Source organism: Musca domestica, unplaced genomic scaffold, assembly GCF_030504385.1.
Source record: "Musca domestica strain aabys unplaced genomic scaffold, Musca_domestica.polishedcontigs.V.1.1 2, whole genome shotgun sequence".
In the NCBI taxonomy this organism is placed as follows: Eukaryota; Metazoa; Arthropoda; class Insecta; order Diptera; family Muscidae; genus Musca; species Musca domestica.
In genome coordinates, this window is record NW_026712249.1 from 23,207,426 (window position 1) to 23,235,287 (window position 27,862).

The 27,862-nt window shown below is 36.3% G+C and overlaps 3 protein-coding genes across 3 annotated transcripts; 1 reads left to right on the top strand and 2 right to left on the bottom strand.

Annotated features, from left to right (window-relative positions):
• The first annotated feature begins 19,316 nt into the window (after window positions 1–19,316).
• Window positions 19,317–19,970, top strand: LOC101900839 (uncharacterized). The gene is made up of 2 exons (XM_005180866.4): window positions 19,317–19,525; window positions 19,590–19,970. The coding sequence occupies exons 1-2, from the start codon at window positions 19,363–19,365 to the stop codon at window positions 19,865–19,867; spliced, it is 441 nt and encodes a 146-aa protein (XP_005180923.2). The 5' UTR covers window positions 19,317–19,362; the 3' UTR covers window positions 19,868–19,970.
• A 3,896-nt stretch (window positions 19,971–23,866) lies between these two features.
• Window positions 23,867–24,436, bottom strand: LOC105261655 (uncharacterized). Its single transcript, XM_011293112.3, has 2 exons — window positions 24,252–24,436; window positions 23,867–24,191 (listed from the first exon to the last, which is right to left on the bottom strand). Exons 1-2 carry the CDS (start codon window positions 24,409–24,411, stop codon window positions 23,929–23,931), a joined length of 423 nt encoding a protein of 140 aa, XP_011291414.2. The 5' UTR covers window positions 24,412–24,436; the 3' UTR covers window positions 23,867–23,928.
• A 315-nt stretch (window positions 24,437–24,751) lies between these two features.
• On the bottom strand, window positions 24,752–26,557 carry LOC131802220 (uncharacterized). The gene is made up of 2 exons (XM_059121997.1): window positions 25,331–26,557; window positions 24,752–24,960 (listed from the first exon to the last, which is right to left on the bottom strand). Exon 1 carries the CDS (start codon window positions 26,294–26,296, stop codon window positions 25,349–25,351), a length of 948 nt encoding a protein of 315 aa, XP_058977980.1. The 5' UTR covers window positions 26,297–26,557; the 3' UTR covers window positions 24,752–24,960; window positions 25,331–25,348.
• Between the last annotated feature and the right edge of the window lie 1,305 nt (window positions 26,558–27,862).

The following is a 27,862-nucleotide window of genomic DNA, read 5'->3' on the forward strand; positions in this document are numbered from 1 at the left end:
ATTTATCCGAAAATTTTCACCAATACAAGATCTAGTGTGGAGATGGAATTTTGGTCCACTCCTTCTGGTACCTTCCCACAAGGGGGTTAAAATTTTGAATACCTAAATGCATCTGACCATTTTCAAACTCGGCATACCCCGATATTTCTACTAACAAAGGATCTGATGTGAATATTGAATATGTGGGAACACACCCTCTGGTACCTCCCCCACAAGGGATTTAAAATTTTGAATAACCTAAACACTCATAAAATGCGAAATAAGCATCCGATTCTATTCAAATATCTCACATCCCAATATTTCTACTAACACAGAATCTGGTGTGAAGGTGAAATATATCGTTTCACTTCTTTTGGTACCTCCCCCACAAGGGGGTTAGAACATTAAATAACCTAAACGTTTATAAAATTCGTAATAAGCAACTGATTCTTTCTAAACTTCACACATTCCAATATTTCCACTAACAGAAGATCTTTTGTGAAAATGGGACACATCGGTACACTGCTTCTAGAACCTCCCTCCCCACAAAAATTCACAAATCAGCAATTCTTTTCATGTTTTTTCTAACTATTTCTCTCAATCAGAGACCTGATCCATCTGGTATCTCCCCTCAAAAGATGACATTTTAATTAGACAATGACATTCATATCAGGATTTCAACTTGACCCTTTCACCCAATACCAAATGATGTAACTTTTAGTACTTTCTGTGGAATTATAGTAAGATTTTTCAAACCCACCTCAAAATCTAAATGTTAGATACCAACAGAGATCTCAATATCAAATTTCGGGCTTCCACCCTTCACCCAATACCAAATTTAGTACGTATTTCCAAAACCACCTATTTATTGGAAACCTACCACCAACAGGGACCCCAATAAAAAAATATATTGTTTACAAGTGTACAAAAGCATTATAGTGAGAATTTTCCAGAAAAAATGTTATTCGTGATTATTCAAGCGTGATAGTGTGATTTCTTTATATTTGGCTGGAAAACCCCAATTGGCTATGGTTAGATCACTCCAGCATTTAAATGTGAATAACTCTTTTGTGTCTCGTACCATCGCTCGTTGCCATGATACTGGTAGCGTAGCTCGACGTCAAGGAAGTGGACGGAAGAAAGCATAAGCAGAAATGGTTCGGAACGTAAAGAAGCGACTTGATTGAAACCCGCATCGCAGTGGCTGAAAAATTGCTCGTGAGCTAAACATATCGCAATATTCCATTCCCCAAATATTGAAAAATGAGCTCGGGGTAAAGACATTGAAGTTCCAAAAAGTGCCAGAACTTACACCGCAACAGAAAGAAAATAGACTCAAAAGAGCTAAAAAATTGCTTCCCTTGCACAGTGGTCGCTGCCATTGGCCAAAATTCAAGAAATGAAAATCAGATATTTATTGTCAAATGTGTACAGATGAACTCTTAAGAGGTTTAACTTTTTAGAAAACATAATAATCTTGGCTTCATTCTAACGGGACACTTCGAAAATAGCATCAAAAAAGAGAAAATATAGTTAGTTGCTTTTTTCAGTGGAATCAGTAAAAAAAAAGAGTAAAAATAGATCTGTATTACAAAATTAAATACATTTTAAAATGACAATTCTTGGCATAATTATTGAAAAGCAAGGTATTGGCTTATTTTTAGTGCAGTAATTTGTGTGTTTAGTAGTTGTGTATAATATAGACGATGTGAGTGTTCTGAGTTGCCTTTAAGATTAATTTTGAAAATAAAATTGGATTTCAGTTAAAGTTTTAATTGTTTTCCCCCCTGAATCCTCCAATGTGATTTTTTTCACGCCATTAGTAATGGTCCTAAGATTCAAGAAGTGCTAATTTAACCTTCAGATTTTGTCAGATTTGTATGTTATGTCCAATATACTGAAGTGACTTCGCTCCAATTTTGTCAGTTCTATGGTGCTAGTGACATAGAATATGTATTTGTTGTTTGGGATTGATAAGGATATAATTGAGGGGTGTTCAATAATGTTGCCTTCTGGGTATAAAATGCCGAAAATTTTAAGGCCTTTGCACTGGAGACGGCTAAAGAGTTAACAAATAGATATCCATGGCACTATCTTTCACCCACAGCTAATAAAATTTTAATACATATAAATTTGTCATTGTATCGATTGGAGAATTATAGGAGGTGGCCGTGGAGTCTAGAAACAAAGATATAAAAATGTTTCGACTAAATCATACGCGAAAAAATTATTAATCATCTTCTTCTGAGCTGTCCCTTTTATAACGGGACAGCGAACGTTTCCAATCAATAAAAAATCTATATTATTAAAATCTGCATTTGATTTACTTGAATAACACTGAAATTTATAAATATCAATTAATAACTTTTATTTAATTTTATATTGAATTGTTTATTTTGTTTACAAAAAAAAATGTCTATTTTGTTTACAAAAAAATAATCAAATTTGGAATTTCGATTTATATAAATAATACTTCTATTTTTGGAGGTACCTTTACAGGGGGACCTACCTGAAATAAAAGTAACACTATTTTTTAGCTCTTTAGAACGTAAAATGTCAAATAACAGAACAATCTAGTGTAGAAATGTGACAAAAATTGGGCAAATAAGCCTTATTCGGGAGGTACGTTGTAAGGGGACCATGCCAAAACATGCATCGACCATATCCATTTTGTCACATTTTTAATTTTTATCCAATCAAGGTACCATAACCAAAGAATCATATTGATATCTGCACTGAAAGTATTTTTGGCCGCTGTTTCCATACAACCTCGACCACTGTGCCTTGGTGGAAAGTGGTGAAATGCCGAATTTGGTTTTCTCCGCTCCGATGGAAAAACATTCGTTGTCCAGCAGTTTGTAAACAAACAAAATGATCATGTTTACTTGCCAAGGAGGTAAGCTGAAAATGTGCACCTTCGGTTGGCCACCAGAATTCAAGCGCCGGCCATGGTGATGGTGTGGGCCGCCATAACACCCTATGGTCGCTTTCCGCTCGTACTGATCGGCCGTGGCATCACAATAAATGCCGAATATTATCGCGAAAATATTCTGCCTTGCGTGCCTTGGACATTTTGGACATTCCAACAGGACTCAGCACTTTCTCGCCCCATTTCCAGCGCACCACTAAAATCTCCGGATACCAACCCGTTGGACAGTTGTGTCTGGAGTATTTTGGAAAGCAAGGTTATCGATCACCTCAAGCAAGCACTTCACAGGGAATAGACCAAAATACCGCAGAGAAACATTCACGCAGCGTGTGACAGTTTCATTAGCCGTTTGAAGGTCATAATACGTGCCAAAGGTGACCAATTTGAACAAATCGAAACTTATTCTAAAATTAGATGCTATTTCCGACATTTTTTGCTTTCATTCAATAAAATTAAAAAAGAAATACAAATTATGGCGTTTGAGTTCTACTGCAGTTTTTTTATCTCGCCCTGAACAGTTAGCCTGAGATTTTCAGTGCCCCTTAAGCGTAAATTTTGCTTATTTATGTACCTTCTAAGATGGAAATGGGCCTCATCACTTATGATTATTTTTGATGAAAATTCATCTTCTTCTTTTGGTGGTGATTAAGAATGGCTTGAGTCCATTTTAGACGCAGCTAACAACTGAAGCACCATATGGACTTTGTACGGAAACATCTTTAAATCTCGTACCAAAATTCATGGTAAGGACCGGTGACTGATACCCATTATCGTGGCATGTCGTCTAGTCGATGTCGGCGGGGCTTCCATAACATCATCTGCTACAGCAGCAATATTCTCTACAGATACTCCGGATACTCCGGGATCTGCCACTCCTGCCAGCATCTTTTGTTGTGCCAGCCTCTTCGAGGCGATGGACTAAATGTTGCAGTGTTTCATCAGTAGGCATTAGACGGCCGAGAAATCTGCGACGAAATTCACGTTGAGTCAATGTCACCGACAGATTATTGGTCAAAAAAATAGTCACCAACATTCCACGTTCTGGAGCAGTGTAGCGTAAAATTGTTTATTAACGTGTATTTCGCATGTGTTTACTACAAAAATTTCAAATTTCAAAACAGAACTGACATTAAGGGCCAATCTTAAAATTTATAGCATTTTTATTTATTTAAATTTATAGCCACCTTGTAGAAACCGCCTAAAAGCTGATTTCTCTACAGAAGACCACTAAAGGGTAGTCAATCTATAGATAATCTCTAAAAAGTCTCCTAACTATGAACGACTTCTAAAAAGTATTCAAATCTTAAGGAACTGTATTGCCAGTTCATTACTTCGATGAAAAAAAAATACCCACATTAAATTATTGCAATCTGGCAATACTCTGCACTTCCCACAAAATGATGCAGTCATTAGCCAGTTCTCAGAGAATCATCGGCATGCATCATGCTCCATTCATCGATCAATATCTCACCAAACCGCAGTGGTCACTTAATAGCAAAAAAAAAAAACTAAAACCATACTCTTTAAAAATTTGCCGTTCATTTTGAGAGTAGACTAAATATAAAATTAAAATTTTCGGAAACTAATAAAATTATGTAAATTTTTCAATATTCTATTAAACAATTTTTGAAACTTTTAAATGCTCATATTTTGAATGACTTGCAACAAGCATTTTTTATTTGTGTCCAATATGTTAACTTCTTTCCTAAATCTGCACCTCTCCCATCATCTCGAAATTTTTTTATTTATTTATTTATTTTATTTTAATTTTTTATTTATTTTTGTTTTTTTTTTTTTTGCTAAATTTGAGCAGAATACTTATGTACGTCTCCGCTAAGCCATGTCCGGTTTTTACATTCGCTCAAACAATTACGTATGAGATACGTACGAATACGAAACGAATTATTGGCAAGTTAACGTCGTGACTATGTAATTAAGCTAAGCAAGCACACACAAGCGTACACATGTGCCATGTCGCGTAGTACATTTTTACTGGAATATATCAATACAATTTGTATTTTAATTTTGTCTTTTTTTTTGACGAAACACACATCGCCGCTAATTCATTCTGCATTGTTGCTAATTTTGTTCCTAAAATTCTTTATTATTATCAATACTACAATTGTCGGTATAAAAAGAAAAAAACCCCGACCGATATGACTCATTCGCCCTGACCACCACAAGAAGTCTACAACGCTTTGATGACGGATTTCCATTCATTCATTTACCTATCCATTCATCCCATCATATGTTTGTTATCCGCCAATTCGCCAAGTTCTGAAAAAAACTAATTCCCATTCACAATTTATTTAAACATTGCACGTACACATATGGTTTAATATCCTCCCGATTTGAGAACGTGATCTCATTTGAATTTGAGAACATTTAGAGCGACAAGAACAATGGCATGGAGCACACGACCCTAACAGAAAATATTGGTCGTGTGACAGACGGGGAATATTTTAAATGCGACAAAGCCCCTTATTGTTGCTATGAGGAACACATCTTCATAAAGACGTCATTTCAAGATCCTGAAAAGTTTCTTAAGTCTTCAATAGGGAGGTATAGAGGCTAGTCTTTACGAATGTGAGAAAGATACCGACAACCCATGCAAATTTCCAAAATTAAAAAAATTAAAAGAATTGGATACTCAATTAAGGCACACTTACCGATGGGCGTATGTCGAAACTACAACTCTGTTAATTCTAAGGGTTTTCTTAGTAAACCCGTTAAAAAACTAGTAAGGAAAAGTCAAAAGTCGGGCGGGGCCGACTATATGATACCCTAAACCATTATGCATATTTAGTAGAGCTCCCGTCACAAAAAGATTTATTTGAAGTAGATCATACAACCTATCAACATTTGGTTTTAGAGCAGTTATAGTTTGGTTTCAGAGGGAACTAATTTATGGGAGGATTATCCAATTCTGAATCGATTTTTACTAAATTTGACGGAGACATTTTTATCTTTTATACCAAATAGCATTGCTATATAGAGCATGATATCACTTCGTGAAGGATCGGAGCCGAGTTCCTCCAAATGGAAACGTACACTCTATTTGGGCTGATATAGCCATTATATGCACAAAAAACCTGAAAACGGATTAAATATATTTAGGAGCTCTATACAAATCTTAGCCGATCTCGATAATATTTGACAAAGGTATTTTCGAGCTCTATAAGAAATCTGGTACGATTTTCTCCAAATTTGATGTACCTACTTCTAGACTAAGTTCGGTCGGATGTACCAAATTTCAGGACTTTTGTGCAGATATTGGCCATTAGGTGCACAATAAACCCAAAGTCGTTTGAAGATATATATGGGAGCTATATCCAAATCTGAACCGATCTTGAAAAAATTTTGCAGAGGTATTTCTTGGCTGTATCTGATATCTGGAACCAAATAACATTCTTGTGGAGTGCATATTACGAATGTAAGGGATTTAAAACCCCAAATCGGATGAAACAAAGATATGGGAGAAATAGCTATATATAAACCAATTTTCCCCACATGCCTCAGGGATAAATTTCTTCGGAAGTGCCAAAATTTAGTTAATTTGGGCTGATATTAGCCATTTGGTGATATTGGCCGAAATCGGTTGAAAATATATGTAGGTGCTATTTCTAAATTTGAACCGATTCTCACCAATTTCAATAGAGTTCGTCCTTGGGCCAAACAAAAATTGTTTGGAAAATTTTATCTCAATCGGATAATATACGCGACCTGCATTTTGTTCACAAAACTACATGGACAGATGCATAAATCGACTCCGAAAGTGATTCTACGAAGATCCTCAAAAGTAACTATGGGTCTATCTCGTTTCCTTCTCCATGTTACAAACAAATGCACAAAGACATAATACCCTTACCACTATCCGGCGTGGGGTATAAAAATAGTTTACTGCACAAAAACTGAAAGGAAAATTCGATTTTGGTCCAACTTTGCAAATCCTCCACTCCACTCCATCAAACACGTCCCCCAATACGGTAAAAAATTTTGAATAATTATAACTTTTATAAAATGGGATGTAAGAGCCTGATTACACACATCCCATTATTTCTACTAACACAAGATCTCCTGTGAAGATGGCATAAATCAAAAGTGGATATCGTTAGAGCACTCCAGCATTTAATATGAATACATCTTTTGTGTATCGTACCATCGCTCGTTAACGTGATACTGGTAGCATAGCCCGACGTCAAGGAAGTGGACGGAAAAAAACAGCAACATCAGCAGAAATGGTTCGAAAAGTAAAGAAGCGACTTGATCAAAACCCGCGTAGCAGTGGCCGAAAAATGGCTAGTGAGCCGAACATATCGCAATATTCCATTAGGCAAATATTAAAAAGCTCGGGGTAAAGCCATTGAAATTCCAAAAAGTGCAAGAACTTACACCGCAAGAGAAAGAAAATAGACTCAGAAGAGCTAAAGAGTTGCTTCTCTTGGCCGCAAGAGGTGAGATGGCGAATTTGGTTTTCTCCGCTCCGAAGAGAAAACATTCGTTGTCCAGCAGTTTGTAAACAAACAAAATTATCGTGTTTACTTGCCAAAGAGGTCAGCTGCAAATGTGCACCTTCGGTTGGCCACCAGAACTCAAGCGCCGGCCATGGTGATAATGTGGGCGGCCATAACAGCCGATGGTCGCTCTCCACTCGTATAAATCGATCGTGGCATTAGAATAAATGCCGAATATTATTGCGAAAATATTCTGGAGGGTGTACTGAAGCCTTGGGTAGGCAAACATTTTGGCCGCAGGCCTGGGACTGTCCAATAGGACTCAGCACCATCGCACTCAGAACGCTCCACCCAAGAATGCTTACAAAATGAGGTTCCTGCGCACAATGGCCACCAAAATCTCTGGATACCAATCCGTTGGACTATCCGTTGTCTGGAGTATTTTGGAAAGCAAGACTGGCACTAAAACATACCAAAGTGTCGATCACCTCAAGCAAGCGCTTCGCCGGGAATGGGCCAAAATACCGCAAAGCAACATTCGGGAAGCGTGTGACGGTTTCATTGGCCGTTTGAAGGCCATAATTCGTGCCAAAGGTGACCAATTCGAATAAATCTAAACTTATTCTAAAATTTGATGCTATTTCCGACATTAAAAAACCAATCTGTCGCACTGTATTATTAATGTGAAATGTTGTCCGTATTTTTTTCCACCTTCGACTAAAAGTTTCCCCAGAATCCGACAGCGATCCTACCAAATATCACCAGGAATTTTGGCTATACTCTCCTGCTGGCTATCTTCTTCAGTGATGCAGCTGTTTTAATGTGGATATGGCTAGACTACTTGTGTTCGCATTTGATGAACCTTTTGTAGTAAATCGACTTTGTAGGCAAATATGGTTTAGGCTTTGACGTATTCGGAAACTTATATTTTATATTGTCAAAAAATATTTATCATTTTGAGTTAAGAAAAGAATTACTTTAAATTCACCAAAGAATACCTCCATTTACTTTATGATAACCTTACGCGATTTTTTTCTTTCCGTTGAGAAAGTTAAACCTCTTCCAAATACGATGCGTAACTCGTCCATTGACCCTTGAAATTATAATAATCTGCTGCACTGGCATTTGTATATTTATACCCTACAACACTATGTGTTGGGGGTATTATAAGTTTGATTGGGCCAAAAATTATGTAACACCTCGAAATATTGATTTCCCATATAGGAAAGTATATATGGATCTTCCTAGCTCGCCGAGCTGAGTCGATCTAGCTATGTATGTCCGTCCGTCCGTCTGTCCATGTTAATTTGTAATCACTCTACAGGTCGCAATTATGGCCCGATCTTCACGAAATTTAGAATGTAGGTGGGGCTTGGACCAGAATAGAACCCTATTGCTTTTGGAGATGATCACCAAATGTTTAGGGGTTGAAATGGACCAATTACTGAAAAAATGTCGGATTTTGCAGTAGCTATACAGGTCGCAATTATGGACCAATCGACGCGAAATTTCGCATGTAGCTAGAGTTTAGGGCGGGGAAGAAGCCTACTAATTTGGGTGGTTATCGGATAATATTTAGCGGGTAAAATAGACCATATCTTTTGTGTTGAAAAAAATCAAAATTTTTCATTAAACCGTGAATATTTTAAATCCCTGCGAAATCACAAAGCCATCACAAGGTTACTTCTGACTTTACATTGATGTTATTATCCAACAAATCGGATATATAGCAAAATATGTGCGATATATATGTCTATCAAAGAAGATATGCTTGAAACATCTCTTATATGTCGAGAACGGCTGAACTGATTTCGACAGTTCTCATTAATTCAGAATAAAAAAATCGCATAAAAATATCTCTCTAAAGATGAAAATATTGATTTTGTAAAATTTTCTCATATTTTTTCAATTTTGTCATATTTTTGGCATATTTTCATTTTGAATTAAACATTTGGTAATATTTCTACAGCTAACAAAACTAAGTAGTTAGGATATCAGGATATCATATACAGATCGCATTTATGGCCCGATCCTTACGAAATTTTACATGGGGATAAGATGAGGGTCAGAATAGAAGCGTACTCTTTTTTGGAGATGATCGCCATATATTTAGGGGTTGAAATGGACCAAAAAACTGCAAAATTGTCGGCAGGTCGTAATTATCGCCCGATCCTCACGCACATTTGAATGTGGGTTACCGGACATTGCAAAAGCCAAGCAGTTTTGGATGGCCATCCAAAAATATTCAATGTGTGAAGGAGTTTGTCAACTTTTGTAGACAAAATAAGAAAATGTCCATTCCAGTGACTTTTTGGAGAATTCACTTCTGACTATTTCATTAACGCTGATTTCGTTGAAGAATATAGTCAAATGTCTGTATCTCATATAGACGCGTTTCAGTCAAAAACCAATAATAAATGTTAATCTTTTGCAACTTCTGAGAGATTATAGGTCTTTGGGAAATATTGGTTCCAGATCTAGGAAGACCATTTCAGTTCAACATCTATCAATAAATTGGAAATGAGCAAATTAGTTTAAGTTGCTATTATTCGAAAATTAGAGAACGAAACCTGATGGTTTTCTTTTATTATTTGTCACAATATCTTGTGGAATTCTTTCGAGTATCTCGCCTATATAAACTGTATGGTTTATTATAGTGTTGTAGGGTATTCAACGGTCGGCCCCGCTCGACTGTAGCCTTTGCTTACTTGTTTTATCTTATTTTATTTTAATTCTGAATAAAATATCAATAAAAATGAAATTATATATAATACCAGATTTTTTAAGGAGTGATGATTGTTAGGATTTTTCCTGCAGTTGTGTGAAAAGCTTCTTAACCCCCTTCGGATGAAAATTTCAAATAAATGGTAGGTATATACATAGTTTGATAGAGAGATTCAGTATTACTGATGTGGATCTTTTGACATATATTTTGTGGGAGGTGCGGAGATGTGCCTAATAACCGACATGGAGCTCTAGGTCAACAATTGAAAATATTTTGCGGAACATCATGGAAACGTGTTCAATCTAAAGGTTAAGCTACCAGATGATTACATTTTTTCTGAGTGTGCCCGACTTCTGACTCTTTTGAAAAATAAAAACAATTTCAGTCAATGACTAGAAGAAACTGATATGGCGGGGCCAGCATTATTGAACAATTTAGATCATATTTTCGAAAGAACCTCCACGATTTTCATTAATTTTTTCATCTTTTTAACTGATTTCAAAAATTTTGAAAACATCAAAGATAGGAGTTGTTGCATTTAATTTTATACAATCCTGTTAGAAAGCGAGGATAGCCTCAGATCTGCATTTCAATAGTATTACGAAGCTGTTCTACCTTTTTATTGTATATTTCTTAAACATTCCAGAAAAAATATAATTTTCGGACTCAATATTAATTGAGCCCTCATGCAAGGCTGCCATTATACAATTTAAATTGTTCTCAAAGTAAAAGTAGGTTGGCTTATTATTATTATTATTATTTTTTTTTTTTTTTTTTTTTGTAATATATATATTTTTGAATTCAAAATTTAATCTTTACACATCAACAACCACACATCTGTATGCATACGGCTAGCGTATTTTCCCGCATCATATGTGATGGAAAATAATAATTTCCATTAAATTACAATTTTGAGTGATTCCCCCTTGTATAAATTACATACTAATGCATCATCGTCAATTGATTGATTTGATACAATTTTCAAAATAAAATAGCTTGTTGCAAATTTAAATTTTCAAATTATGTGTAAAAATATTAGTAATAGGTTTACTTTATTCTTCATTGAAATGATTGGAATGGATATGAGCAGTCAATCATAGGCAATTACTTTATTATACACTCAAAGAAAAATGTCGTTAAACAAGTTGAAAATCATCAGTCGATTTTGCCGACAGATGTATAACCTCAACATATGTTCGATTATTTAAATATAGATTTTGACTTCTGTTATGATTTTTCAAATTTTTAATACCATTTAAGGTTCCGAAGGAATGGGCCAATATTGGCCATTTCGTATAGGTTCTAAATAAATATATAAACTATAAACTATATATAAACTATATTGGTTAATTCCTTAGCTTGACATGAGATATGTGATAATTTTTAGATAGTTGACCGGAGTATTTTATTTTCACAACTTATCTAATACAGTTAAACATTTTGGTATGGACAAAATTTGAAGGAAATCGAACATTCATATCCAATTTTATGCGAAATCATACATTTCGATAAATAACATATTCATATCAGATATCTGGTTGAGAGAAATATTTAGGTATAGCAAGTTGTAAAGAAATTGTAAATTGTGACCCTTTGTGGGTGAGGTTCTGGGCTTGCAGATATATATCATCTACACACCACCTCTTTCGTTAGCAAAAATATTTGGATGTTTGAAATTTGAAGAGAGTTGGATGCTTATTTCGCTTTCTTAGAGCGTTATGTTTTTCAAAAATCTTAAACCCTATGTGAAGAAGAAATGATGTGATCCCTACAGATCTTGTGTTGATGAAAATATGCTAAAAGTAGCAAGTCTGAGTGGAATCGGATGCTTATTTCGGTTTTTATAATATTTTTGTTATTCAAAATTTTTACCCTTTATGGGTGAGGAGTAAGCCTATATGTTCCAATTTTACACCAGACCTTGGCTTAATTAAAATATTGCGAAGTGTACAATTTGAAGAAAATCAGGAGCTGAGTTCGGATTTTATGATGATTTTTGGTTATTCAAAACATTGACCCTTTGTGGAAGAAATGGTCCGATCTGTACCATCTTTATAACAGATCTTTTGTTGATGGAAATATTGATATGTACCAAGTCTGAATGGAATCGGATGTTAATTTCGTGTTTTAAAAGCTTCATGGATATTCAAAATTTTACCCTTTTTGGGGCAGGTGCCAGAATTAGTGAACCGATATATTCCATCTTCACAACAGATCTTGTGTTAGTAGAAATAATGGAATGTTTGAAATATAAAGAGAACCTGATGCTTATTTCACGTTTTATGACCTTCATGGATATTCAAAATGTTGAAGAGGAACTAGAAGGACTACCAGAAGGTATGGTCCGATCTCTACCGTTTTTATAACAGATCCTGTGTTGATGGAAATATTCTGATGTGCCAAGTCTAAATGGAATCGGATGTTAATTTCGTGTTTTGTGAGCTTCATGGATATTTAAAATTTTGAACCCTTTCTGGGGCAGGTGCCAGAATTAGTGGACCGATATATTCCATCTTAACATCAGATCTTGAGTTTATAAAAATATTGGGATGTGTGAAATTTTAAGATAATCGGATTCTTACGTCACATTCATAAGAGTTATAAATATTCAAAATTTAGAACCTTTGTGGGGGAGGTACTTGATGAAGTGGACCGATATGGTCCATTTTCACACCTGACCTTATGTAAATATTAGGATTTGCAAAGTTGGAGCAAAATCGAATTAACCTTTCTCTTTATGTGCAGTAAAATATTTTCTTTGAAAATTTCGGCAGTTTGGAGGGGAGGTACCAAAAGGAGTGGACCGATATTGCCCATCTCCGAACTCGATCTAAGTTTGAGGATAATATTACGATTGACCAATTTTGGATCAAATCGGATACACCCTTCTAGGAATTGGTATTTGTAGTTCATACCCATCGATATTTGGTATTTTCATAATCATAGTCACATTTATCGACGAAATTATTTCAAATTTGGTATTTTAGATGGTTTCGTAGATGGCAATCCTTGAAGTATAAATTTGTCTGTAGAGATTCCCGTTTTTGTATGGTCTCCATATTACGGCCTAACCTACTTTATTGTTTTCTGAAAAGTTTAACAGTATTATCCAAACTGTCTTATTGGTATTTATAGTTTAAAGTAGAACACTTTTAAATTCAGATACATTTTTGTTAAAAATGTTTTCTTTACCCAAAGGTGGAGGGTATTAAAAGTTCAGCCCGGCCGAACCTGCATTATTGCTTAAAACACTATATATCCAAAATGTTAGGATTCTTCGGAATCTTAATTCATAAGTGTAATCATATGTGAAGGATGGGGGAACTAGCCCCTCTATTTAGGTTACTTTGCAAAATAAAACACAGATACATGAGTCTCCTATTTTTAGCTCTACTTTCATAATCTGCTGGATTTTTTCAGTAATTGTAGAAAACATTTTTAAATTTTATTGCACAGTGTAATTATCCTCAATCTTTAATATAGCTTTAATATATAACTATATTAAAGATTGAGGATAATTAAATATATCCACAAATTGAAGGCATATATTTATTTTTCAACGAACATTTTTCTTTGAGTGTACCATAATTATCTAAAAACTTAATTTTAGACATATATTTTGCTGTAAAATTACTAAAGCAGCATCATACAATTATTGAGTCAACATCGCTTTTCTTTCAATTCAGGTCAAGTTCTAAAAAAATCATCTTCATCGGTAAATCATAATTGGTGTCTATGAGTTACTGATAAATGCCATTGATTTCATTTGTAATTTCCGTTGACTGACAGATTTTCACAGCAAATAGAATACAATAAAGGGGAATACAATGAAGTGTTAAAGGTTAGATTTTGAAATTAACTTCCACAGAAGCCCACCGACACACACAGAAGCACAAAAAAACCAAAATTGAGCGATTGATTAACAATTTTGAGAAATGTTCCCTGAAAATGTATGTTCTTGGAATAGTTTTATGTGACTCAAGTATGAGACTCTGATAGAGGCAAAAAATGGTGAGAGAAATTCTCATCTCCCCGCTTTTAAATAAAATATTCTTTAGAAAATTTAAAGAAAACTCTTCGGTATAGGCATATGGTGTATGGGTTGCGGGTTTAGTGACAATGAGAACGAAACTCTATAATAAGCAGGAGGAAGGTATTTTATATTCTCATGGGATTTATCGCTATTCTTTAATGTGACGGCCATGAGTGGCACATGATTCCGCTATTATTGCCTAACCAACGATATCCAGACCTGATGTCATAAGCCGTAAGGATCCTCAGACAAGAAGAATATTTTATGTACGATCGCCCATCTACTTTCAACCATGGAAGAAACTCAAGGCTACAACTTTAGAGTAGCATCATCATCAATGAAGTTGTCAATGTCACTTTAATTTTTTCAAAGGATTTCGCTGATGAAATCTTGGGAAAATATCGAGCCTGGGACTATTAAATAAGCTAACCGTAAAGAACGTTCGCATTTACGAAATCCACAACATCAGGGTGAGATAAAAAAACTGCAACAAAGTCAAACGCCATAATTTTTATTTTTTTTTTTAATTTTTTTTTTTTTTTTTTGATTGAAAGCAAAAAAAATATCGGAAATAGCATCAAATTTTAGAATAAATTTAGATATGTTCAAACTGGTCACCTTTGCCATGAATTCTGGATTTTAAAAGGCCAATAAAACCGTCACACGCTGCCCCAATGTTGCTCTGCGGTATTTTGGCCCACTACCAGCGAAACGCTTGCTTGAGGTGATCGACACTTTGGTATTTTTAGTGCCAACCTTGCTTTCCAAAATACTCCAGATACAATAGTCCAACGGATTGGTATCCGGAGATTTTGGTGACCATTATGCGTAACCATTCTTGGGTGGCACGTGCGAAGGTGCTGAGTCCTGTTGGAATGTCCAAAATCTGCGCCCAAAATGTTTGCATGCCCAAGGCTTTAATACACCCTCCAGAATATTTTCGCGATAATATTCGGTATTTATTCTGAATTCATGGTCGATTAATACGAGCGGAGAGCGACCATCTGCTGTTATGGCGGTCCACACCACAACCATGGACGGCGCTTGAGTTCTGGTGGCCAACCGAAAGTGCACATTGTCAGCTGACCTCTTTGGTACACAATATCATTTTGTTTCTGGCACTTTTTGGAATTTCAATGGCTTTGCCCTGAGCTCATTTTTCAATATTTGCCGAATGGAATATTGCGATATGTTTTGCTCACGAGTCATTTTTCGGCCACTGCGACGAGGGTTTCGATCAAGTCGCTTTTTCATTTTTCGAACCATTTCTGCTGATGTTGCTGTTTTCTTCCGTCCACTTCCTTGACGTCGGGCTACGCTTCCAGTATCACGGTAACGAGCGATGGTACAAGACACAAAAGATTTATTCACATTTAAATGCTGGCTGGAGTGCTCTAACGATAGCCACTTGTGGTTTTCCAGCCAAATATAAAGAAATCACACTATCACGTTATTCCATCACGAATAACTTTTTCTCTGGAAAATTCTCACCAAAATGCTTTTGTACGCTTGTAAACAATATAATGAGCTGTCACTGGAATAATTTTAACAGCTGTCAGACGAGTGGCTTAGAAATGACAGCAGTCTGTAGTTGGTTGCAGTTTTTTCTTCACACTATGTAATATCCACTGGATCTATGAATAAGATTTACGTGACGTATACGCTATGGAAACGACATTTCAAATCGATCGGATTTTATAGTCTAAATGCTCTTTTGGTTCCTATATTTCCAAGGAGTTCCAAAAAATCGTATCCAACTTTTTAATATTATCCCTTATTGATAGCAAATAACATATATTTTAATTGTTATACAGACCAAGAATGCGACTTAGACAAATTAAAGCATACTTTTAGGCGTCGTGGTTGTTACCTTTTTGAATTGTAAGGTAATTTGCTTTGCTGCAATGAATATTAATTAGCAACAAAACAAATGTGTTTCATTTTTGTCTTATCAGTAAGAAAATGTACATTACAAGGGGTATGGCAGAACCCCTTTTTAGTCTTACATATACATTTACAAACAGTTCGTATAAATAATTGAACACAATTTAAACATTTTCATGTTAAAGCTCTATTGGTTCAATTGATTACAAAACAAGAATAAAACAAGTAAAAAAACATTAAGTTCGGCCGGGCCAAACTTTTAATACTCTCCACCTTAGGGTAAAGAAAACATTAGAAGAAATGTGGCAAAAACCATTAAAACGCCGAATATCGGGAGGTACTGGTATATGGGGGCTATACCAAATCGTGAACCTACACATGCAATGTTTCGCCAAAGGAGCTAGAACCCATTATGACCCGCAAATACCAATTTTTAGACAAATCAGTGAAAAAATATGACAAAAAAAATTAAAATACAGAATATCGGGAGGAACCATTATATGGGGGCTATACCAAAACGTGGACCTATACATGCAATGTTTTGCCAAACGCACAGGGACCCGTTATGACCTACAAATACCAAGTTTCAGACAAATTCGTGAAAAAAATGTGGCATAAATCATCAAAATACCGAATATCGGGAGGTACCGTTATGTGGGGACTATACCAGATAATAGATAATGTGGGCTGTATCGTGATTTCAACAGACAGACGGACATCGTTAAATCGACTTAGAATTTTATGCTGATTATGAATATATATACATTATGGGGTCTACGGCGAATATTTAGGGATGTTACAAACGGATGACAAAGTTAATATACCCTCCTTTCCAAGGTGGAGGGTATAAATATTAGTCGGTTTTGCCGACAGATCTATACCCTCAGCCAATGTTCGATTATTTAAATATATTTTGACTTCTGTTATGATCATTTTAATTGTTGACTATTTATGGAGTAAGTTCCGAAGGAATGGGCCAATATTGTCCATTTCGTATCGGACCTAAAAAAAAGATGATACTAATATTGTGGGTACCAGCATTATATTGTTTACTTCCTATACTTGATATGAGATATGTGATAATTTTTAGAAAATATTAAAAGTGTGCCGAGGTACCACATATAGTCGATCGAAGTATTCCATTTTCATATCTCATCTGATACAGATACAAAAATATTTCTCTTCAATTTTATTCGAAATCATAAATTTCATATTCATCTCAGGTATTGAACAATGTGACCCTTGTTGTGGGTGAGGTACCAGAAGGGGTTCGCAGATATATATCATCCTTACAAGAGAACTTGTGTTAGGAAAATTGTTTGTATGTGTGAAATTTGAAGAGAGTTGGATGTTTATTACGCTTTCTTTGAGCGTTTGGTTTTTAAAAATCTTCAACCCCATGTAGGGGAGGTACCATAGGAAACGGCCGATCCATCCCATCTTTATAACATATCTTGTGTTGATGGAAATATTGAGATATACAAAGTCTGAATGCAATCGAATGTTAATTTCGCGTTTTATGAGCTTCATGGATATTCAAAATTTTGGCCCTTTATGGAGGAGGTACCAGAAAAAGTGGGCCAGTATATTCCATTTTCACAGCAGATCTTATGTTAGTAGAAATAATGGGATGTGTGAAATATGTAGAGAACCGGATGCTTATTTCGGATTTTATAATCGTTTTTGTTATTAAAAACTTTGTTCCTTTGTGGGGGAGGTACTAGAAGGAATGGTCCGATCTCCACTATCTTTATAACAGAACTTGTATTGATAGAAATATTGAACTGTGCCAAGTCTGAATGCAATCGAATGATAATTTCGCGTTTTATGCGGCTTCATGGACACTCAAATTTTTGACCTTTGTGGGGGAGGTACCAGAAGGAGTGGACCGATATATTCCATCTTCACAGCAGATCATGTGTTAGTAGAAAAAATGGGATTAATGAAATATGAAGAGATCAGATGCTTACTTCGGATTTTATAATCATTTTGGTTATTCAAAATTTTGACCCTTTGTGTGGGAGGTACCAGAAGGAATGGTCCGATCCCTACCTTCTTTATAACAGATCTTGTGTTGATGGAAATATTGAGATGTACCACGTCTGAATGGAATCGGATGTTTATTTTTCGTTTTGTGAGCTCCACGGATATTCAAAATTTTAACCCCTTGTGGGGATGGTACCAGAATACCGACCGATATATTCCATCTTCACACCAGACCTTGCGTTAATCAAAATATTGTGCTGTGTGTAATTTGAAGGCAATCGGATTCTTACATCAAATTTTATAAGTGTTATAATTATTCAAAATTTTGAACCTTTGTGGGAGAGGTACTTGATGGAGTGGACTGATATTGTCCATTTTCGCACCTGACCTAGCACTGATGCAAATATTAGGATATGCAAAGTTGCAACAAAATCCTTTCTCTTTCTGTGCAGAATTTTATTATTTATTTTTTTTTTTTCAAAATTTTGACCCTTTGTGGGGGGATACCAAAAGGAGTGGACTGATGTATTCCATCTTAACACCAGACCTTGGGTTAATAAAATTATTGAGATGTGTGAAAGACAATCAGGCTCTTACATCACATTTTATAAGAGTTATAGTTATTCAAAATTTTGACCCTTTTTGGTGGAGGTACCAGAAGGAGTGGACCAATATTGTCCATTTTCGCACCTGATCTGGCACTGATGGAGATATTAGGATTTGCAAAGTTGGAGCAAAATCGGATTATCGTTTCTCTTTCTGTGCAAAAAAATATTTTTTGACAATGTCAACCTTATGTGAGGGAGGTACCAGAAATAGTAGACCGATATATTTCATTTTAACGTCAGACCTTGGGCTTGGAAAAATATTGTGCTGTGTGTAATTTAAAGGCAATCGGTTTTTTTACATCAAATTTTATAAGAGTTATAATTGTTCAAAATTTTGAACCTTTGTGGGAGAGGTACTTGATGGAGTGGACCAATATGGTCCATTTTCGCACCTGACATAGCACATGATTATGACCTTGATTGTGTCTCTCAAAATATTTTTAAGAAATCCGCTATTATGGCCAAGATTCTCTGTTGATCTTTAAAAAGAGCCATGATTTCCATTCTGATAACGAAACTTTTTCTCGGAAATTTGCAGTTCATTTAATTCCTCCCACTGTGTCATGTACCTCTAGCTTAATTAAAGATGCACAAAAAATTTTCAACTGATAACATTTAACAAGTTACTTCCAAGAACTTCAAACAATACTTACATCGGCTGTATCTACTCATCGGTAGCACCACATCAGATATAAGACCCCTGTTTCAATTTCAAAACGAAACAATAATAAAAGCAAACTTCAAAGAATAAAAACCCCTTCAGTATGACAGCGCGATTTGGAATAACTGTGTTTTTTATATTGGCTACCATTACCACCATTAGCCATGCCAAGGCTATTGTGGAGGAGAATGGCAAACAAACATTCCTGCAACAGATAACGGGACGTAGCTCTTTTGATCGTTACACTTTGGGTCAGGAAGTTGATGGTAAGCTCTACATTTTTTATTTATTTATTTTTGTTTTTAATATTGATAAATTTGTTTCTTCCAGGTGCCAGAATCCTCTACTCCTATCAGTATGAACAATCCTTTGATAGTGTCCAACCTGAAATTTCACTAGACTATGATTATCCATCGGCCGATGTGCCAGTGAATAATAATGTCATTGTAACACAAATTGTTTTATACGTTGAGGCTTCGGATGATGCCACCACCCAGGCTTACACCACCAATGGAGGCATTGGCCAAAGTTCGATTTCTTTGCAAATTGTAGCCAAGAATTCGACTTATTTGCGTTACATGGTTGTCGTTTATGGTAGATCTGTGTAACTCTAGGAAATAATTAATAAATAACAAGTAACAAACAAAAAGGTATCAGTCGGTTTTGCCGATAGATGTATACCCTCAGCCAGTATTCGATTATTTAAATATATTTTAACTTCTGTTATGATTATTGCAAACGTTAACCCTCTATAGAGTGGATTCTGAGAGAATGGGTCAATATTGTCTATTTCGCGTCGGACCTAAATAAATAGGATATAAATATGGGGCAACTTGATAACAGGTTGATAACTTCCTTCACTTTACATGACACATGTGATAAATTTTGGAAAATGTTAACATTTGCGTGGCATAGTCGACCGAAGTATTCCATTTTCATGTTTCATCTAATGCATATAAATCTATTGGTATGGGAAAAAATTACAAGAAAATCGAACATTTATATCCAGTTTATGTGAAATCATAAATTCCACATTCATCTCAGGTTTCTGGTTGAGAGAAATATTTAGATGTAGCAAGTTGTAAAGAATCGCTGACTTGTTTCGCAAGTTCGGACAGGTAAAATGATTGAATATTGTGGGTGAGATGCCAGAAGGGGTTCTCAGATATATATCATCTTCATAACAGATCTTTTGTTAGCAAAAATGTTTGTATGTGTGGATTTTATAAATGTTCTGGTTATTCAAAACTTTGACCCTTTGTGGGGGAGGTACCAAAAGGAATGGTCCGATCTCTACCGTCTTTATAACAGATCCTGTATTGATAGAAATATTCAGATATGCCAAGTCTAAATGGAATCGAATGTTAATTTCGCGTTTTATAAGCATAATGGATACTCAAAATTTCGACCTTTTGTGGGGGAGATGGCAGAAGGAGTGGACCGATATTATCCATATTTTGCACTTAACCTAGAACTGACGCACCTAACCTATTAGGATTTGCAAAGTTAGAGTAAAATTGGATTACTGCTTCCCTTTCTGTGCAGAAAATATTTTTATACCCTTCACCATACTATGGGGGTATATTCATTTTGTCATTCCGTTTCAACGAAATATTGATCTAAGACCCAACAAAGTATATATATTCTTGATCAGCGTAAAATTCTAAGACGATTTAGCCATGTCCGTCTGTCTGTCTGTCCGTCTGTCTGTCTTTCGAACGAATTGAGGTAGAAGGATAAAATTTTGCACACATGTTTATTTTTCCAGTAGGCTGGTTAGGTCCACGTTTTCATATGTGCAAGCCAACGTCTTCGTATAGGCCCCATATATCAGTACCTCCTTATATTCGGTATGGGGACGATTTTAGATACAATACTCACCGAAATTGTTTGAGATGTCGTATTTGAAATTCGTCATGGAAGCTAGAGCCTGTGACAGAAAATTGTCTATGCAGGTCCAGGTCTTCGTATAGCTCCGATATAACGGTACCTCCCTATGTACGATATTTTGATGATTTTGGATACATTATTCACCGTTTATTTCAAGTTTTGAATTTGAATATGGTAATGGCTTGTGACAAACAATGCCCATGTAGGTGAACATCGTACAGGCCCTAATAGAATTTTTGGCGGATGTTATATTTTTCGAAAATTTTCAAATTCGTTCTAAATGGTGGAGTGTATTCAAAGTTCGGCCCGGCCGAACTTACAGCTTTTTTACTTGTTTTAGACATTTTGTGCGGGAGGTACCAGAAGGAGTGGACCGATATACTCCATCTTAATACCAGATCTTTTCCAGGGTTCATAAAAATATTAGGATGTGTGAAATTTGAAGATAATCGCACTCTTACATCACATTTTATGAGAGTTATAATTATTCAAAATGTTGACCCTTTGTGGGGGAGATACTTGATGAAGTGAATCAATATTGCCCATTTTCGCACCTACTGTAGCACTGAAAGAACTATTAGCATTTGCAAAGTTGGAGCAAAATCGGATTATCCTTTCTCTTTCTGGGCAGTAAATTAATTTCTTTGAAAATGTTTACATTTTGTGGTGAAAGATACCGATATCGCCCATTTTTGGACCGATATTGCCCATCTCTGAACTTGATCTAAGTTTGACAAAAATACTACAATGTACAAATTTTGGATCAAATCGGATACTGCCTTCGAGAGTTATTGTGCACAAAAGCCAGACAGACGGACGTACCGGATTTGGTCCAAAGAGACCGATAAGGCACATTTTGGCCATATCAAATGATATATTCCCCTTTCTAGCCATATGACTGAGGGTATACAAATCGAGGAATACGACCTTGATGGTTTACCTGAATATATTTCTAAAAATGTCGTCGATTACAACCTTGATGGTCCCTCTGAATTTATTCCTAAAAATATCACCTATTATAAACTTGATGGTCTCTCTAAATATATTCCTAAAAGATCCATGATTATGGACTTGATGGTCTCTTTGAAAATATTTCAAAAATATCCACTAACAAAACCTTAATAGTCCTTATTCCTAAAAATATCGACGATTTTAACTTTGATTTCTTCTTTGGAAATACTTGTAAAGGCAAGTTTTGTCATAAGTTATTACAATATTTAAATGCGAAACTTGAAGAAAAATCTGTTTATAATGTAGCTAAAATCATTAAAATATCGTATATGGGGGGTACCGTTATATGGGGGTTATACGAAGACGTGGACCTGCACAGACAATTTTCTGGCATGGGCTGAAGTATCCATTACGACCTTCACATGCCGTATTTGAAACAATCCCGGTAAATAATGTCGCTAAAATCATCAACATACCAAAATTCGGGGGGTACGGTATATGGGGGCTATATGAAGACTTGGACCTATATGGCCCATTTTCTGTTTTATGCTGCAGTATCCATTACGAACTTCAAATACCAAATTTGGAACGATTCCGTTAAATAATGTCGCTAAAATCATCAAAATACCGAATATCGGGAGGTACCATTATATAGGGGCTATACGAAGACGTGGACCTACATAGATTATTTTCTTTCTTAGGCGGTAGTATCCATTACGAACTTCAAATACCAACTTTGAAACGATTCCGGTAAACAATGTCGCTAAAATCATCAAAATACCGAATATCGGGAGGTACCGTTATATGGGGGCTATATGATTTCTTGGACCTACATGGCCCATTTACGAACTTAACCTGCCTACTGGCAAAATATACATGTTTGCAAAATTTTAGCCTTCTATCTCTATTTGTTCGAAAGATAGCGTGATTACAACAGACAGACAGACAGACACACGGACAGACAGACAGACAGACACACAGACAGACAGACGGACATGGCTAAATCGTCTTAGAATTTTACTCTGATCAAGAATATATATACTTTGTTGGGTCTGACATGAGTATTTCAAGGAGTTACAAACGGAATGACAAAATTAATATACCCTCCATAGTATGGTGGAGGGTATAAAAATATCGACAATTATAACCTTGATGGCCTCTCTGAAAACATTCCTAAAAAATGGCCATGATTATGGCCTGATGGTCTCATTAAATATTTTTAAGAACAGAACGATAAGACCTTTATATTCTCTCTCTGAAAATGTTCTCAAAATCCACTATTATAACCTTGTCGGACTCTCTGAAAAACTTTTTTAGACATCAACGATTACGAACTAGTTTGTCTCTCTGAAAATATTCCAAAAGGTTCATGATAATTGTCCTAGGGGTCCGAAAGAACTCTTAAAGAATCCACGATTACAACCTTGATGATCTCCCTGAAAATTTTCCTAAAAATCCACGATTACAAAATTATTGAACTCTCTTAAAATTCTCTCAAATAATTCACCACTATGACCTTGACGGCCTCTCTGAAATTATTTTTAAAAAATTAACGATTACGATCTAGATTGTGGCTGTAGACCTAATTCCTAAAAAACTCACGATTATAACCTTAAGGGTCTCGTTGAAAATACTCTCTTAGAATCCATCATTATAACATTGATGGTATCTCAGAAAATATGCTTAAATCGACAAATATTTGTACAATTCAGCAGGATCAACGGTGGTGGAATCATCGATCCTTTAGCAATAAAATACAAATTAAATTTCATATAATTGCAACTGCTCCACTTCGGTATCTTTACTTTACGTTTCCAAAATCAAATCATTAAGCTTTTACACCAAAAACAATGACCATGTAACGTAATCTGGCCGTATTGTAACCCACAACTCTCAGGCCAATCGAACTTTGGTTAATACCGCCGGCCGTAACAAATGCTGCACTGGTGCCACCTTCATCCGTCTCCACCAAGAGTAGAATTTGTGTTATCTTATTGGCCTGGGGATCGTTGTAGGCATAATTTAAATAAACTTCCTTTTGGGGTCTGCTATAGGCAAAGTTATACTGATAGGTGATCATAATATAGGCACCTGAAAATGAAAAAAAAAACGGATGAGAAAAAGTCTGTTTTCCAAATTGTAATACATTACCTCTAACTTCCCTGCCCAGGCCATAATGATCGAATACACGTTCTGGCAGGAACTTATCCTGGGCCGCCAAACCTGATGCATCATCTGCAGTAGTTTCATGGATTGTGGTGGCAATCAGAGCTGCTGCCACTATGGCCAGTTTAGTAATTGAATTGAACATATCGGAAATTCTTTACGAAATGAGATACCATGAGCCCTGGTTTGACGATATTTATACCGAACTTATTTTAATATAATTTTTATTACTCCATTTAGGAAACGTGTAGTTGTTTAAAAGTTAATTATTTTAATCTTTTGTTTTAATGAAGTCGTGAGGGCAATAAACCCAGTAAAACTATTTTCTGAAAAATTAAAGTGGTATTTTTGGTCCTATTTTGAAAATGTGACTAAAAACTCCTGTTTTTAGGCTTACCTTTTTTGCCTGTTTAAATTATAAGAGATATATTTTTTTGTTTCAGTTTTAGTTCAGTCTTTTATTTAGATTTTTGGGGTAGTGCAATTTAGTTTAAGTAGTATTATTTTGGATAATTTATATTTGGGTTTTAATTCACAAAGTTTTATTTTAATAGATGTTAAGTTTTAAGTTAAATAGTTTTAATTCATTAGTTTATAATTTTTAGCACATAAGTTATATAGTTTCACAATTTATTTTTCACTTTTTAATATTAACAATGTTCTTGGTTTTTTTGTAGTGTTGATTAAATGTTCACTGTTTTTTTTTGTAAAATTACAAGATTATTAGGTTTTGTTCACTAACACTTGTCACACGGGGGGGAACTTGTTTTCGCGACGGTAATTACATGAGAACTGATTATTGCCAAATTTGCATCGTCACATCAAACCTGTTTTGGCTGTTGACGATGCTTAGTTATTAGAATTCAGCATTGGAATTTACCGGTGGCTGCATAAATGTATGTGTGTATGTGTATGTATTTACATTATTTACATCATTTTGTTATGATGCCATTTATGCGGCCGCCGGTAAATGCCCAACCAACAGTGTTGGGCAAATTAATAGCAATATTATGAACATTTTCTGGGCCCCGAATGACAAGTGTAAGTATTCATTTTTAATATACCATAAGGATCTTCGGTCTTCAGTTCCTCGGCATGTTCTTGATTGGCCCAGCAAACACGTAGCCCAGTTGTGTGTTGTAGGCCAGGACATCTCCAATTCCAGCTGCTGTACACCCATCTTTCCTTATGGCGGAGTACGTGTCCGCTCCCAGTTCCACATCGATCGGACTATTTCCTCTGGGATCAGGGTCAGCTAAGGCGTAGCTCGTGAAGCATCTAGTGGGGTCTTCAAGTATTGGGTCCGAGTAAATGCGTCTTGGGAGATCTTCGATAATTACGGCATTTACCTTCAGACTCCAAGTACTGTTCATGCGGCGGGGCGAAACTGTGAAGGTGGTGAATCGCTCCCCTTTGTACTCTCGCGACTGCAGACCCAGGCGACGGAACGCGGCGTACGAAATCTTAGACATCGTCGCAGATTGGCTAATAATGGCTCGCAGCATACTGAACCCCTCCATGCCCTCGGCCGTTATGCGTACCATCGCTGTTGGTACAAACACCAAATCCCATGCGAAGGCTGGGGTTGTAATGGCCTCGATGTTGAGGGATACCTCGTCCAACTGAGACGCCCCGTGCAATAGGGTATGGTGCCGGTCGTTGCATCTCCGGCAACCAGTTAAAGACGGGCAGTCGGGGGCCAAATGACTTCTCGCCAGGCAATTTCGGCAATACCCCCGACGCTCCACGGTCTCATACCGCTGGAAGGGCGTCTGTCTGCGGAACCTCTCACAGGCACTGAGGGCATGGTCATCTTGGCAGAGCCCACATGAATATTGCCAGTAGCTTGGTCTTTCTTGGCGTTGGCGGGGTCTTACGTCGGATCGACTTCTCTGTCGCCTTTCAGGGGATGTGGAACTGGGACGATGGATGGGTCGATTGGCGCTTCTTGCTGTGGGACGGGCAGGTGAGTCTGGGCTACGGTTGCGATCGTCCAGACGGTAGTCCTGGTTAGGCAAGTAAGCGGCCATATCTGAAAAGAAATTGAGGCGAGTACTAAATTCTTTTTTGAGTGGGAATCCGACTAGTCAGTCGGAAAACAATTTGACAATTTTTGTAATGGGTCTGCTAATGTTGCCACTTGCCGTCCGTATGTCTACAACCCTGGTATTTTGGTCACTACCTGGATACGTTTTTTCGATACGACCTAACTTCCATTCATGCGGAGCCAATCTATCATCTTTTACGACAACTAAATCTCCTTCTTTGATGTTCTCCTTTTCATATTTCCACTTAGTCCTTCTGTGAAGTTCGTGAAGATATTCTAATTTCCATCTGTTGCAAAAGTATTGTGAAATAACTTTGAGTCTTTTCCAACGATTGACTAAGCTTAAATCTGTATCTGAAATGTCTGGTTCAGCTGGGGTAAGAATAGGTGTTCCTATTAAGAAATGACCAGGTGTCAAAGGGGAAAGGTCGTTTGGGTCGTCGCTAGCAGGACTTAAGGGTCGTGAGTTAAGGCAGCCTTCAATTCTTGATAAAATAGTTGTAAATTCTTCAAAAGTGAAATTCATTTTTGGGATACTTTTTCGTAAATGAGTTTTAAATGATTTGACGCCAGCTTCCCACAAGCCGCCCATGTGCGGAGCACCAGGAGGAATAAATTTCCAAGTAAGATTTGAGTGAAATTATTTTGAATTGTGCTATTTTGAATATTCTTCATGAAAGCTAGTCTATCTCGCTTTAATAGATCAACCGCTCCCACAAAGTTTGTTCCGTTGTCCGAAAATATACAAGACGGACAACCTCGCCGACTAATAAACCTAGAAAAAGCGGCAAGAAAGGCATATGTCGACAAATCGCTTGTTGGTTCTAAATGTATAGCCTTAGTGGCGAAACAAACAAACAGGCACACGTAGCCTTTTGTAATAAAGCAGGCTCTTCCTGAATAACTTTTAATGTTAAAGGGTCCTGCAAAATCTACCCCTGTGTTTGTAAAGGGTCGAGAAAGAAAAGTGCGTTCAGGTGGTAGCGAAGCCATTATTTGAGTTTGGGTTTGTTTTTTGTGAATTAAGCAGATTCGACATTTTCGTATGGTTTGTTTGATAAGCGACTTGAGTCCGAATATCCAGAATTCGGACCTTAATACTCGGGTCATTAATTGATTACCCCCGTGTAAAGTAACCTTATGAGTGAATTCGACTAACAATTTGCTAAGTTTTGCGCCATGTGGTAATATTATTGGGTGACGTTCGCTGTAGGTAAGGGCTGGCGATTGTACCAATCGGCCATTTGCTCTAATAATACCCTTTGAGTCTAGAAATGGGTTGAGTGTCAACAGAGGACTTGAAGGAGAAATTTGAGTCTTTTTCATAAGTGCGTTGTATTCGTCTGCATATACGAATTTTTGTGTACGAATTATACAAGATCGTTTTCCATCTTGGATTTCCTCTGATGTAAGGTCGTTTGCTGAAGTGCGAAGGTGTTGTCTATTTACTCCAGTATTTTTCCAGAGTCTTAGGGCATATGCGTATGAGCGATAAATTTTAGATAAAGAGGAGAAATTTTTTAAAGGGTCTTCCTTTTCCGCGAAAAGG